This window comes from Cherax quadricarinatus, chromosome 38 (genome assembly GCF_038502225.1).
Source record: "Cherax quadricarinatus isolate ZL_2023a chromosome 38, ASM3850222v1, whole genome shotgun sequence".
Classification (NCBI taxonomy): domain Eukaryota; kingdom Metazoa; phylum Arthropoda; class Malacostraca; order Decapoda; family Parastacidae; genus Cherax; species Cherax quadricarinatus.
This window is the reverse complement of record NC_091329.1, coordinates 9115124-9130001: the sequence shown is the minus strand read 5'-3', so window position 1 is coordinate 9130001 and position 14878 is coordinate 9115124. Positions and strand designations below refer to the sequence as shown.

Sequence of the window (14878 nt, the reverse complement as noted above, 5' to 3'; positions counted from 1 at the left end):
ATTAACATGCAATATTAATTTGAAAGAAAACGTTAAGTTACGTAACGTGTTTAGCTACAAGTGGATGAAGTCTCCACCACTCAGTGCTGAACGACCCATGCGGGCTTAGCGCACCACACAAGCACTAAGGAACATCAGCAAGGTGAGAAAAATACACACACACACACACACACACACACACACACACACACACACACACACACACACACAGAGTAATGAAGGCACCGTAATTATTCCACTAGCAAGATTGTTTTTTCGAAGCCGTTATTGCTTTCTGCAGACTTACACATGTAATGTGGCCGTCACCATGACACTTGCAGCGGAAAATAATGAACATAATGTGCTAGGATGTGTGGAGAAAGATATGTGGGGGGGGGGGGAAGTTGTACCTGGACATTATACTCTTGACAAAGTGCCAAGGATCAAGGATCCGAGAATCCAAATTTTAGCTGGAGGGAGCAAAATATTATTGAGCAGCACCACTCATTCCCTGAGTGACAGCAATAAATGCCAACCCGAATAGTTGATACACCGCTGGAGGGATTGGTCCCAAACTTGAACACTCACATCACTCCGTATGACAACTACAGAACTGGCAGACGGTGCAAAATTCCTACACAAAAAATCATAGGAGCAACGAGTATACTGAGAGAGAGAACTCGACGTGTCAAAAGTCCTTAACTCTTCAACGCCCTCCCTCCGTGGCAGCGAACTCAGCTCATATTATATGTCCGTGGGTCGATCCCCAGCATGTGTGGAAATGCTGGGTATATTTCCTTACACCTATTGCCCCTGTTCACCTGGCAGTAAGCAAGAACTTGGGCGTTAGTCGACTGTTACGGGTTGCAGCCTAGGATGGTGGTAGTATAACTTAGATAGGGTTGGGTTTCGATATGATCTGAGACAGGATAGGATAACAGCTCTTAACCTGTAAAACTGAAGAGGAAAAAAAATACCGGCTGTCTTCAAGAGGAAAGGGGACAAGTTCCTCAAATTAGTGCCTGACCAGCTGGGTTGTGGTTCGTACCTTGAACTGTGTGTGGCCAACAGCAACAGTCGGTGATCCAGCAGGAGGCCTGGTCTAGAACCGGGCCCCGGGCCGTAGTGAACAGCTCTGTTCCACAAGGCACAGTACTCGCCCCCCATCTCATTCCTCATCCTCATATCAGACATAAACAGAGATATACACCACAGCGCCGTATCATCCTTTGCGGATGATACTAGGATCTGCATGAGGCTGTCATCTGCTGAGGACACGGTTAACCTCCAAGAAGATATAAACAAAGTTTTCCAGTGGGCAACGGAAAACAATATGATGTTCAATGAGGACAAATTCCAACTACTCCGTTATGGAAAACTGGAGGAGATAATAACTAGAACAGAGTATACTACAAACTCTGGCCATACAATAGAGCGGTAAAATAATGTAAGGGACTCGGGAGTAGTAATGTCTGAGGATCTCACTTTCAAGGATCACAACAGTGCCACGATCACAAGTGCAAAGAAAATGATAGGATGGATAATGAGAACGTTCAAAACGAGAGATGCCAAGCCAATGATGATCCTTTTCAAATCACTTGTTCTCTCTAGGCTGGAATACTGCTGTACATTAACATCTCCATTCAAAGCAGGTGAAATTGCAGATCTAGAGAGTGTACAGAGATCCTTTACTGCACGTATAAGTTCTGTCAAGCACCTTAACTACTGGGAACGCTTGGAAGCACTTGACTTGTACTCGTTGGAACACAGGAGAAAGAGATGTATCATAATCTACACTTAGAAAATCCTGGAAGCAATGGTCCCGAATCTGCACACAGAAATCACTCCCTACGAAAGTAAAAGACTGGGCAGACGATGCAAAATACCCCCAATTAAAAGTAGGGGCGCCATTGGTACACTAAGAGAAAACACCATAAGTGTCCGGGGCCCAAGACTGTTCAACAGCCTCCCATCAAGCATTAGGGGAATAACCAATAAACCCCTGGCTGCCTTCAAGAGGGAGCTGGACAGATACCTAAAGTCAGTGCCGGATCAGCCGGGCTAATCACCACCACAACACAACCATCACTGGTACAATCACCACCACAACACAACCATCACTGGTACAATCACCACCACAACACAACCATCACTGGTGCAATCACCACCACAACAGAACCATCACTGGTACAATCAACTTATTAATAAAGGGGATATTAATAAGGTCTTGAGGATATCTCTCCAAGAGAGAACCCGCAGTAATGGATTTAAATTAGATAAGTTTAGATTTAGAAAGGACATAGGAAAGTATTGGTTTGGAAATAGGGTAGTTGATGAGTGGAACAGTCTACCTAGTTGGGTTATTGAGGCTGGGACTTTGGGTAGTTTCAAATTTAGGTTGGATAAGTACATGAGTGGGAGGGGTTGGATTTGAGTGGGACTTTCACATCAGAGCTTATTTATTGGGTAGCATTGAAAATTGGGTTGGTCAAATGTTTGTTAGTGGGATGAATTGTAAAGGACCTGCCTAGTATGGGCCAACAGGCCTGCTGCAGTGTTCCTCCTTTCTTATGTTCTTATGTTCTTATGTTCTTATGTTGTGGCTCGTACGTTGAACTGCGTGCGGCCAGCAGTAACAGCCTGGTTGATCAGGCCCTGATCAACCCGGAGGCCTGGTCATGGACCGGGCCGCGGGGGCGTTGATCCCCGGAATAACCTCCAGGTAACCAGGGGGGTCACTGAGTTCAGCTCCATGAAGATGACTGACCACCTCGTATACTTTTTCCCCCCAAGGTTGATGGACTGATTATAACACCTTTTTTTTTTTAATTTCTACTGCTCCCTTTGTAAACACAAAGGGAGTATCAACATCCTTCAGGTATATCCAGCTTTCTGCAGACCAACTGGAGTTGACACTCAATCGGAGTTTTCAGAGGGTCAACGCCCTAACGGCCAGGTACACGTGCATGCCTCCTGATGAATCAAGACCTGATCAACCAGACTGAGAACAATAATGGGTACCAGTAAACACTGACAAGCTTACGACTACGTTTCGGTCCGACTTGGACCATTTGGACATCTCTCTCCTATGTCCGGGTTAGTTGTGTATTGTTCCAGTCACGGTATTGTGCCTTTTTGTTCTTTACAGCGAAGTAACTTGAAAGTGAAAGCCAAAAATGGCCAATAACAATGCACGTAACGTGAAGTGACATGATACACAGTATGCAGGAAGTTGAGATGAGATAATATTTCTGTATCGGAAACTCGCAATGGTCATACAGCGCGCAGTGAAAGGTTGAGGTGGGAGAGGTGAAGGGAGGTGGAACAGGGGAAAGAGAAGCAGGTGAGAGAGAGACAGGTGTTCACCTGCCAGGTGAACAGCGGTCCTTAAACCCTCGCCCCAGGGCCTGTCCGTACTCGCTTATCCCGTGCAGTCAACGTTTACCAGGGGCCTCCCGTGCAGTAAGCTGGATTTTACTCTGTTTACTACTTGTTGAGTTACATGTTTTAAACACCTGAAAATCAGTCTAACTCTCCACCAGTGCAGGCAGCGTGTAACTCTCCACCAGTGCAGGCAGCGTGTAACTCTCCACCAGTGCAGGCAGCGTGTAACTCTCCACCAGTGCAGGCAGTGTGTAACTCTCCACCAGTGCAGGCAGCGTGTAACTCCCCACCAGTGCAGGCAGCGTGTAACTCCCCACCAGTGCAGGCAGCGTGTAACTCCCCACCAGTGCAGGCAGCGTGTAACTCCCCACCAGTGAAGGCAGCGTGTAACGCCCCACCAGTACAGGCAGCGTGTAACTCCCCACCAGTGCAGGCAGCGTGTAACTCCCCACCAGTGCAGGCAGCGTGTAACTCCCCACCAGTGCAGGCAGCGTGTAACCCCCCACCAATGTGGTGTGTGTCACAGAACTACTACGTGAACACACCCGTATTCTCCTCGTCTCTAGACCTTCCTTCAGAACAAACACGTCCTGCGCTCATGAATACAACAATTATACACTAACCTGTATTACTGTACAAGTAAAGGTATCTAACATGCCAGAAATTCTAAGCACGTACCCTGTGTGTACACACACACACACACACACACACACACACACACACACACACACACACACACACACACACACACACACACACACACAGTACCTTTGACAAACAGTAACTAACATAAGCCATGTAATGAGTAATGACACTCATCTCACTGAAATTAGGTTATTTAATATTTAACTCTATGTTATTTAACATCTATTGCGCAATAAACATTCCGTTGTTGTATACTGAACGCAGTCACTATAATTAAAAAAAATATATAGGAAAAGAGAGAGAAACGGTGATCGTGTTGATACTACAGACCTTTTAATATTGTAGGGTGAAGGTTCAATGCCATATAAAATCCTCTCGACACTAGTTGGGCGTACTGTAACAAGATGATCATCCTCACACGTATCACTGTGGCTATTTTCTTCACTACCACTGTTACTGTCACTACCGTCACAGCTCACCAACAACACATTACTATCGCTTTCCTTATCCTCCTCCCCCTCGCTGCTACCGAGAACACCAGCCCTTTGTAGTGGTTCTTGTGGGTCGTCACAAGAGTGACTGAAGTGGTCCGTGTCTAGAAGATGCGTGTCAAGGAGGCACGTGTCGAGGAAGTGCGTGTCAAGGAGGCACTTGTCGAGGTAGTGCGTGTCTATGAGATGCGTTCCTGGGAGGGCCTCATGAGGAGGGACTGGGAGAGCATCAGGAGAAGAGGCCGGAAGGCTCTTGGGATAAAAGCCTGGGAAGGCCTTAGAAGAAGCGTCTGGGAGGTTATCATGAAGAGCGGCTGGGAGGGTTTTAGGAGCAGCTGGGAGGGTTTCAGGAGCGGCTGGGAAAGTTTCAAGAGCGGCTGGGAAGGTTTCAGGAGCGGCTGGAAGGGCTTCAGGAGAAAGGGCTGGGGTTCGAGACTCCGTAAACGCTGGCAAGTCACTGAGGGCAGACTGGAAGGACTCTGTACTGATGTGTGGGGTATTAAAGATGTGACTGGAAGTAGTGCTGCTAGTCTGGCTCCCGTCCTCAGCCAGATCCAGAGCCAGACTCACAGACATACCCTCCTCGCCAGCGTGTTTCCTTCTTTTTCCTTTATTTGTCAAGAATGACGGACATTCTTTACTTCTTGCTGAGCTTTTCTTCAGCTCATCTACGTTGTCAATACTAACAGATTTCAGCTGGTGTTTTAGGAGAGGTCCTTTGTGACGTTTCTGTGACTGGTGGTGAGTCTTGGATTTCTTTGGAACCCCCTTACTTACGGAGGTGTTTTCGTCAAGAAGGGAGTAGAAATCTTTCTTAAGCGAGAGAATCTCGTCTCTGAGATTAGTGATATCCTCACAGGAGGAGACGAAGCAGCGCTCCTCAGAGTCGAAGATGTGGTGGGTCTTCTTGCCCTTTCGGGTGAGTATCTCTGCCTTAATGGCTGTGATCTCGTTCCTCAGGCTGGTGATGTCCAGCACTGGCACGACCGGCCTCGTCACTCCTGCATCCCCGCCTTCCAGCACGGTCACCCCTGCCTCGGTCACCACCGGGTCGGTCATCCCCGCCTCCCCGCTTCCTCTCTCAGCCTGCACCAGACCAGATTGCTCACTTGATGGGTCTTGCGATAAGTTTTGATGGCTAGTGCCGGGAGAGGTGATAACCGAGGCAAGAGGCGGATGGGTGTGAGGTGAGGGAGGTGGGTAAATGGGTGGTGAGGGAGGTGGGTAAATGGGTGGTGAGGGAGGTGGGTAAATGGGTGGTGAGGGAGGTGGGTAAATGGGTGGTGAGGGTGGTGGGTAAATGGGTGGTGAGGGTGAGTGAGAGAGTTGGGATTCAGTGGGTGGGAGACAAGGTGTGGACGGCGAAGGGTAAGAGGGTGGTGAGGGCGGGGTGTAAGAGGGTGGTGAAGGTGGGGGGTAAGGTGGTGGTGAGGGTGAGGGGTAAGGTGGTGAGGGTGGGGCATAAGTAGGTGGCGAGGGAGGTTGGTAAGAGGGTGGCAAGGGAGGGGGATAAGTGGGTGGCGAGGGAGGGAGTGAAGCAGGCGAGGGAGTGGGGTGAGGGGGTGGTGGCAAGGGAGAGGAGTGAGAGTGGTGTGAGAATTTCCCCGAGAAGGAACCCACTTCATCCTGGTGGAGGGGTGGGCCAGCTGGCTGCTCTCCCGCTGCCGTTGCTGCTGCTGCTGCTTTTGCTGCTGCTTCCTCTTTCTTCGTACATACACTGCACTGGGCTGCTCTTGACTCCCCCTCGTGGTGCCCTGCATTACCACTGCTGACAAGTAATGTAGTGAGAGACGCGCTGCCCTCTCCGCCACCGCCGCCCTGTGACCTCTCTTGACTGAGAGCAATATCAGGTTGCAGTGTTGCTGTCTCTTGCTCCCTGCCCTCCTGATAACCCTCTGACTGCCTCACTGCCCCGTGTTCTCCCTCTCTTTCATAATGCACTGCACGGTAACAACTCTCACCGGGGATAACTTGACCACATCGTCTCTCAAGGCTGGTACAATTATCATCACCTTCAGCGAGATAAAGGTGCCCTTGGGTAACCTTGAGGGTAGCAGTAGCCTGCGGTGGCAGGGGCTCGGACCACTTGGGATGTACCTCGGGGAACTGGGACTCGTCTTGCTGTTCAACCTCATGTGTAGAGCCCCTCGTCAGATCCAGAATGGCCCTGATCACCTCCTCACTCTGCAACTGCACCTCCGGGTCCACCGGAAGGTCAGGGGGTGGCAGGGGGTCTTCCTGGCCTGTAGTAGGCGGTGTGAGCTCCCTGGGAAAACTAGCGTCAGCTGACCAGTATCGACGAGTCAAGTCTAGCACCATATTACCCCTGACTGTGAGGCTTCCGTCACTATACTCTACCTGCTGCAGGTCGTCCACCTCTGTGTCGGTGTCAGAGTTAGAGTGGTGGTCCACGTGGGCCAATGATGCCTCGATGTCGTCCTCCAAACACTGGTCGTAGTCGACGCTTCTTAGGTAGCCACCTGTTCCCAAGGGTGATGCCTCCAGGAACGCCAGTGTTGCAGGGTCCAGGTTGGTCGCTGTGTTAGGAAGGTCAGGTGGAGGGCTGTGACGTGGCTGAGGGCTGGATGACATAGAGCTGACCACAGAACTGACACTGGAGTCAGGCGGACATCCTGAGAGGAAAGTATCCAATGAGCCAAGTGATCCTAGAGAGCCCCCGCTAGCAACAGAGGAAGTGCTGTCCTGCCGCTCTAGCACCAAGGAAGCTGAGGTCTTCTTGGCATCCCGGATAGCACTCATCATCTCCTCCTGCAGCGAGGTGAAGCCTCGCACCGCCTCCAGAATGGGACTGGAGGCATCTTGCCTCGATGTTTCCTTGTGTGTGTATCCATGTGGCCCTTCCTGACAATCGGAACACACGAGGTGGCCATGGTTTCCTTGCAATAGGCAAGGGTGATGGGAGGTGCAATGGGGATCAGCTTGCAAGGGATCACTTGTGGGATGGATCATGGAGGCACGCGGCACACGGCGTGGTTGTGCAGCGCCTACACCAACACTGGCAGCTGTTGCTGCTGGGGTGTCTGACTGGACAGAACTGCAGTCCCGGTATTGCGGAAACAGGTGTGGCGGGATCGGGGGTGAGGGCGGCGTTCCGCAGGGGGATGCGTGTGGCCCGGACGAGTCTCTGGTGGCAGACACACTGAGCGCCTCACCAGAATCTGACTCATTTGAGTCACGCTCACTGCTGCCGCTCACTGAGGCGGCCGACACCACCTCCCTGCCGCTCAAATTCTTCCAGATTACACTAACAAGGCGCGTCAACATTACCACTCCAACGTTAAGACTCCACTGCCACACCGCCCACAGTCCCTCCACCAACCACCCGGGGACCAACCAATTCCTCCACCTTTCCCCGCTCGGGCTACACTCCTGCGCCCGATATCGTTTTCGTTCTTTACGTGTGCGGCGACGGCGTAGTTCCTGTCGCTCCCTCCGGTACTGGGGATTGTTAGGTGGCAGCTCCCGGACCAACTCACGGGCATGGTGACGGTGGTGGATCTGCGCCGGAGGCAACATGACGCCAGGACTCCACCAAGGAAGGTCGGCTGTGCCTTGCCTGCCCATACCAGCACCACGATAATTACCCTCACTCAACTCATTCCACTTGTTCCCGCACTCTACACACTAAATTCTGTTACACTACACACGTGGTATTTCATTACTTGTTGAGAGTGCTGTGAGTGGGAGGTTCGTCGTGTTGGTGTAGTGGTCATGAGTGGCAACTGGAAGTGCGGGCAGGAGTGAGGTTGGCTGTGGTGAGGTGGATAATCACTGGTGGAGAGCGCTCCTGCCACACCCGCGCCCCACTCACTACCCGACGGCACTGCCGCCTCCTCCACAAACTGCTGATGCTGGTGGCCTGGTGCTGGCGGCCCGCCCCAATCAGGTGGTGGCGGAGAGGCCTGATGGAGACTGATGGTGATCAGGCACACAGCCACCACTGGCATCGACTGGGCCACCCTGGGCACACAGCCAGACTTCCTCACCTCTCCTCCAACACTCCACCACTAACACATCATCGCCCTAACTCTCAACTCAGCTCAGCTTTATCGTGGTTGGAAGCCTGCAGGTTTTCATCCGTCAGACTGACAGGAGCGTCTGGCACCTCTGAATGGTGCTGCAGTCTTGCGAGATCAAAATAGCGTCTACTTCGTAAGTAACGTTGTAGACAAAGACGACGCAGTTGTGACAACCAGGGAGGGAGGGAGAGCAGGCAGCCACGGATGCAACACGTCGCTACATACACGTCTCCACTACACTTCAACACTATTATACAACAAAAATTTTATATTTTAACGTAACACATTTACTTATCGTGACAAAATAGTCTTACTCGTTGCTATTTCTGTTTACAGATTTGGTGTGTGCGTGTGTGTGTGTGTGCGTGTGTGTGTGTGTGTGTGTGTGTGTGTGTGTGTGTGTGTGTGTGTGTGTGTGTGTGTGTGTGTGTGTGTGTGTGTGTGTGTGTGTGTGTGCGCGCGCGCGCGCGCGCGCGTTTGTGGTTTCAGCAAAGTATGTGAACTGCTGCATGTTACAAGATAAGAGTTTGTGCCTTCAGTATAAAAAAAACGAGTTAGCAGCAGCACCATTACAACTGCAATAATGCTACTGACGTACGAGCCTTGCATGTGCCCCCACCAAGGCACTCGGCACGCACACTGTCACCCCCATCACGCGCTGAGTCACCCCCAGAGCACTTAACACGCGCAGTGTCACCCTAGGACACTCAGCAAGCACGCACACTGATGTAAACAGCACAATTCTACTCTACACAGCAACCATTTGTCAACGTCCATCAAACAAACGTCACGTGGTAGGTTCAACAAACTTATTGTATCTTGGTAACACTGGAGGGACAACACAATGGATGTTGCATCACAAAATACAAAGCACTGACGGTGAAAGTCATAGGTATGTGCTTCTTGCCCGTTGCAGTGTGCTGTGTGACCGTGTATGTGTTGTTACTGTAGCAGCTGAGGGAGGTAGAGAGGTGCAGGCAAACTCCGGACGTGAGGGAAGCCACAACCATAACCACCTACATCCTGCTCCCTCCTGGCTTATCCACCTGCATCCTGCTCTCTCTCCTGGCTTATCCACCTACATCCTGCTCCCTCCTGGCTTATCACTCCTAAGTCCTCAATACTACACTATCATTCACGACTCTCACTTCCCTCGCCACTGTCACTTTCCTCTCCAATGCCACTTCCCTAGCCACTACGCATAATGGTGGGGTCACAAGTCACTCCAACGGACAGTGTCTTGGTCGACTTGCCTCTTCTAACCTAAACACTTGCGGGAAGTATTTGATGAACATTAATGAATGGAGTGGGTGGTGTATGCTCCCCCTCACAAACACTACTGTCCTGCAACTGAGAGATATTGCAACAGCCGCCGGGCACCCACCTACACAAGGAGGAGGAGGGGGAGCAGTTGCACAAGTATCTAATCCTCATCTCAACTCAATAGTGGTCCCCACTCCTCCCCCTCGCTACAGCTTCAACTGCCACGACCCTGTTGCTACACGCAGTCTGCACGTGGCACTGTACTGTCACTCACGAGAAATTGCTCAGCTAGAAAATTTACAAAAATCTTCATCGTTCGTACAAACTCAGTCGAACACCTGGAGGTTACCTGGAGGTTATTCCGGGGATCAACGCCCCCGCGGCCCGGTCCATGACCAGGCCTCCCGATGGATCAGGGCCTGATCAACTAGGCTGTTACTGCTGGCCGCACGCAGTCCGACGTACGAGCCACAGCCCGGCTGATCCGGCACTGACTTTAGGTATCTGTCCAGCTCTCTTGAAGGCAGCCAGGGGTTTATTGGCAATTCCCCTAATGCTTGATGGGAGGCTGTTGAACAGTTTTGGGCCCCGGACACTTATGGTGTTTTCTCCTAGTGAACCAATGGCGCCCCTACTTTTTATTGGCGGCATTTTGCATCGCCTGCCCAGTCTTTTACTTTCGTAGGGAGTGATTTCTGTGTGCAGATTTGGGACCATTCCTTCCAAGATTTTCCAAGTGTAGATTATGATATATCTCTCCCTCCTGCGTTCCAACGAGTACAAGTCAAGTGCTTCCAAGCGTTCCCAGTAGTTAAGGTGCTTGACAGAACTTATACGTGCAGTAAAGGATCTCTGTACACTCTCTAGATCTGCGATTTCACCTGCTTTGAATGGAGATGTTAATGTACAGCAGTATTCCAGCCTAGAGAGAACAAGTGATTTGAAAAGGATCATCATGGGCTTGGCATCTCTCGTTTTGAAAGTTCTCATTATCCATCCTATCATTTTCTTTGCACGTGCGATCGTGGCACTGTTGTGATCCTTGAAAGTGAGATCCTCAGACATTACTACTCCCAGGTCCCTTACATTATTTTTCTGCTCTATTGTATGGCCGGAGTCAGTAGTATACTCTGTTCTAGTTATTATCTCCTCCAGTTTTCCATAACGGAGTAGTTGGAATTTGTCCTCATTGAACATCATATTGTTTACCGTTGCCCACTGGAAAACTTTGTTTATATCTTCTTGGAGGTTAACCGCGTCCTCAGCAGATGACAGCCTCATGCAGATCCTAGTATCATCCGCAAAGGATGATACGGTGCTGTGGTGTATATCTCTGTCTATATCTGATATGAGGATAAGGAATAAAATGGGGGCGAGTACTGTGCCTTGTGGAACAGAGCTCTTCACTATGGCAGCCTCCGATTTAACTCTGTTGACCACTACTCTTTGTGCTCGATTTGTTGGGAAGTTGAAGATCCATCTCCCCACTTTCCCAGTTATTCCTTTAGCACGTATTTTATGGGCTATTACGCCATGATCGCATTTGTCAAATGCTTTTGCAAAGTCTGTGTATATTACATCTGCATTCTGATTTTCTTCCAGTGCATCCAAGGCCATCTCATAGTGATCCAGTAGTTGTGAGAGGCAGGAGCGACCTGCCCTGAACCCATGTTGCCCTGGATTGTGCAGATTTTGGGAATCCAGGTGATTTACAATCCTGCTTCTTAGCACTCTTTCAAAGATTTTTATGATGTGGGACGTCAGAGCTATTGGTCTATAGTTCTTAGCTAATGCTTTGCTGCCACCTTTATGGAGTGGGGCTATATCCGTTGTTTTAAGTGACTGTGGAATTTCACCAATGTCCAAGCTCCTCCTCCATAGTGTACTTAGGGCACGCGAGAGGGGTTTCTTGCAGTTCTTAATGAAAACAGAGTTCCACGAGTCTGGGCCCGGGGCTGAATGCATAGGCATGTTGTCAATGGCTTTTTCGAAATCTATCGGAATTAGGGTAATGTCGGAAATCTGGCATACATTTATGGAGTTTTGAGGCTCATTCATGAAGAAATCATTTGGGTCGTCGATCCTCAGACCGATTAGTGGTTCACTAAACACAGTCGTACTGGGATTTCAATATTTCACTCATTTCCTTGTTGTCATCTGTGTATATTATTTGGAATGGACCTTTTGAGTCAGTCTTGGAAAGGGGGAAATGACATTCTGACATATGGTGACAAGGGTGAACGAAAAAAAAAAGCTGAGAACCACTGTCCTAGACTGTAGGACAGATACATCATAACCTACACCTGGAAGATACTGGAGGAATTAGTCCCAAACCCGTACACCGAAATTACTACTAATGTACAGAAAAGGCTTGGTGTCAAGTGGGTTTTCGATACGTGGATGGGGTAAGAATACTCACGTAGGCTGGTAGTACGTATAATATAACGGAAGGTATGGGGAAGCACCAACAGCCGACCTGTCTCTCTCTGCTGCCTAACTACGACTGACCCATAGTGCCTACGGGTGAGGGTGTTTGAAATCCTGCTATGGTCAGCAGCAATATGAATACAGTCAATGATTCACACAGACGGTTGGTAGTGAGTCATCTACTGGTACACTGGTTACTGGTAACTGGTTACTAGGAACTGGTACTACTACTGAGATTGGCAGACGGTGTAGGATACCTCCAATGATATACCTTTGAAGAGTTTCGAGAGTTTAACTACTCTCAAAGCCCGGCCATGGGCCAGGCTCGTCCGGTGCTTGCCTAATCAACCAGACTGTTGCTGCTGGTAGCATGCTGCCCCCACATATCCACCACAGCCTGGCTGATCTGGCACCTGGTTAAGATACTTGTCTAGTTTCCTCTTGTTTCAGCCGTGTTTCTGATATCTTCTGGTAAGATGTTGAATAGTTTGGGACCCCGAATGTTGATACAGTGTTCCCTTATTGTCCCCACCGCACCCCTGCTCCTCACTGGGTTTATTTTACACTTCCTCCCATATCTTTCACTCCAGTACGTTATGGCAGATTTGGGACCAGGCCCTCGAGTACTTTCCAGGTGTATATTATCATGTATCTCTCTTTCCTCCGTTCCAATGAGTTCATGTTCAAGACTTTAAGGCGTTCGCAGTAATTTAGGTGCTTTACTGGCTCAGTGCGAGCCGTACATGATCTCTGTATTTGTTCCAGCTCTTATTCTGTACCATCTCCTAGGCTCTCTCTCTATATCTGATCTTCTGGGTATCCTCAAAGGTACGTGCTTCATACATACTTTGTATGCTTCTGTATTCAGTTTCTCTAGGCACTGGTGGGGATTTAGGGTACTCATGTCTGATTCCCAGGATATGACTGGTAACTCTTGGTTTATTTTCTCCCAGTCAATTCTATTGCTGTTAAAATTAAACTTACTGAACATTCCGTCTCTAACATTAGTGACGCAGTTCCCTAACCCAGAGTTAGTACTCGTTTGAACTTCTATGATGTTGTGATCAGAATATATTGTTTTGTAACTTATGTCTCTGGTTAGCTCCTCGTTGTTTGTAAATATCAAATACAGGGTATTTTAATTTCTATTGAGATCAATTATCTGTTGGTTCAATGAATACTTTTCACAAAACCTCATTAGTTCCCTGGTATGTGCCTGTTGAGCCAGGGTGCTTCCCGGAGATATTTCTGGTATAACATTACGTTGCGCTATCTTCCATTTTACATGAGGGAGATTAAAATCTCCAAGAAGTAAAATATTTGGTGTGGGATTTTCCAGCCTATCCAGATAGCTATCTATCTTCCTTAACTGATCTGTGAACGCCTCAGCAGTTGCTGATGGTGGTTTATATATAAGGATAATTACCAAATTGCCATTTTCAAATTTAATGCCTAGAATGTCTACTACATCATTCGTAGCGTTCAGCACTTGTGTGTAACAAAGTATCTTTTACATAGATTCCTACTCCTCCCTGTGACCTATTAATTTCTATCTTTATTTCTCCGTCCAAAACATCCCTTGCGTGTGTTTCTGTAAATGCCCCAAACATGGCATTCGTTTTTGACAGGAGCCCATTGACAAAACTAACTGTCATTTTTATTTGATTTCAGACCCTGAATATTTGCAAATATGAAGCAGGAATTACTATTTGGGATGTTTTGTTTTGCTTTGTGCTTTGTTAGTACCACTGGTGATGTACTACCTGGCATGGCCCCTGGTGTACATACCCCTGGTTTCTGTAGTACTGACTTTGCATTTCAACGCCCTCCATGCATATGGCAAATTGTTAAGTAAAAGGACACAAGTGCAACTAATGTAATGTATACAGGCATACAACACCGGAATTCCGACAATCGTCTCGTGAAATTCAGGGACGCCCGACTAGTGATCAAAGAACCTAATTTCCGCAGACGTAAATGCACTGAATCATCATTAATCGCAGTTTCTAACAATTAAAGCAAAGGCAGCTTCATCATCTATGAAGTCTTAGCAAGAATCCTCCTGAAACCTGCCATCACATAACTGCTGCTGATACTACATAAAAGGACATGCCAGTTTGGGCCAACAGACCGGCTGCAGTGTTCCTCCTTTCTTATGTTCTTATGTAGTAGAGGAGCAACACAAACAGGCCTTCTAAAATCCAACCATATACATTTGCCCAACCTATTTTTATGCTACGCAAGCCATAGCTTTTATAACTTTTTTACTCATGTACCAGCTGATTGTTCCACATGTAAAACTACTACTACTACTACCTCTACTAGTACTACACCTCACTCAAAGCCTATATATACCGGCTTGATAAAGCTCCTGGAGAGCGAAAAGTTGCCACAATAAAATGTTACATTAGTTGCACTTGTCCTTTTACTTAACATTGTCGGTAATTCTACCATTATTAATACATAAGGGAAATTACCAACAAACCCTTGGCTGTCAAGCGAGAACGCAGAAGATTTCCCAAAACAGAAGCTGATCAGCCAGGTTGTGGTACATAAATTGGACTGCGGGCACCAGGTACTAACAGCTTGATCGACGAGGCAAGCAACCAGGTGGCAAGGTCTGGGAGCAGGACGCGGGGGCAGTGACCT

The 14878-nt window shown here is 48.6% G+C and overlaps 1 protein-coding gene across 2 annotated transcripts in view; it reads right to left on the bottom strand.

Annotated features, from left to right (window-relative positions):
• The window catches only part of LOC128692997 (SR splicing factor protein kinase), a 308083-nt gene that overhangs the window by 174316 nt on the left and 118889 nt on the right, over nt 1–14878 (bottom strand). Inside the window, exon 1 of one of the 2 annotated variants that reach the window (XM_053782431.2) lies at nt 4339–8858. The exons of the other annotated variant lie outside the window; for it this stretch is intronic. Within the exon in view, the coding sequence (XP_053638406.2) occupies nt 4339–8084 (3746 nt within the window). The 5' untranslated portion in view covers nt 8085–8858. Of the gene's footprint in view, nt 1–4338; nt 8859–14878 lie in introns of those variants that run through there. 2 annotated transcript variants of the gene reach the window in all.